This window comes from Apaloderma vittatum, unplaced genomic scaffold, assembly GCF_000703405.1.
Source record: "Apaloderma vittatum isolate BGI_N311 unplaced genomic scaffold, ASM70340v1 scaffold23936, whole genome shotgun sequence".
Classification (NCBI taxonomy): domain Eukaryota; kingdom Metazoa; phylum Chordata; class Aves; order Trogoniformes; family Trogonidae; genus Apaloderma; species Apaloderma vittatum.
In genome coordinates, this window is record NW_009720382.1 from 29,036 (window position 1) to 29,532 (window position 497).

At 61.2% G+C, this 497-nt stretch overlaps 1 protein-coding gene across 1 annotated transcript in view; it reads left to right on the top strand.

The window, feature by feature from the left end:
* Positions 1-497, top strand: part of LOC104275133 (acetyl-CoA carboxylase-like) — a gene marked incomplete at its 5' end in the record, with an annotated part of 25,553 nt that overhangs the window by 23,917 nt on the left and 1,139 nt on the right. The window contains one exon of the mRNA XM_009871000.1: positions 334-470. Coding sequence (XP_009869302.1) covers positions 334-470 — 137 coding nt within the window. The remainder of the gene's footprint in view (positions 1-333; positions 471-497) is intronic.

A 497-nucleotide genomic window follows, 5' to 3' on the forward strand; every position in this document is an offset into this window, starting at 1 on the left:
AACCCTCAGACCAGCCTCGGCTCCCACCACCCTCACCTCGGGGTCGGTCGTGTTTCGCCAGAAATTGGGCATCTGATCCCAGAAGGGGATCGAAGCCTCCGCCCTTCGCCTTCCGTCACATTCATGGAAGGCGAGAAGTAACTGCTCATCTTTTGGCTTTTGCTCGTTGTCGGTTGAGTTTGTAAAAGCTGCACGGCGCTGGGAGAGCCGCGGAGGGGTGCCAGCCAGACCTTTTAGCCGAGGCTGCCAGCAGTTGCGAGCTGGGATTTGGGCCGGGACGGCAACGGGAGCGCGGAGTGATGGCAGCGGGTGACGGTTGCGGTGTGTTGGCAGGCGTACCTGTGGGACAGCAACAAGGACCTGGTGGAGTGGCTGGAAAAGCAGCTGACGGAAGAGGAGGGCGTCCGCTCGGTTGTGGAGGAAAACATCAAATACATCTCGAGGGACTACATCCTCAAACAGATCCGGAGGTGAGGCGGCCGCGCGCGCTCGGCCCC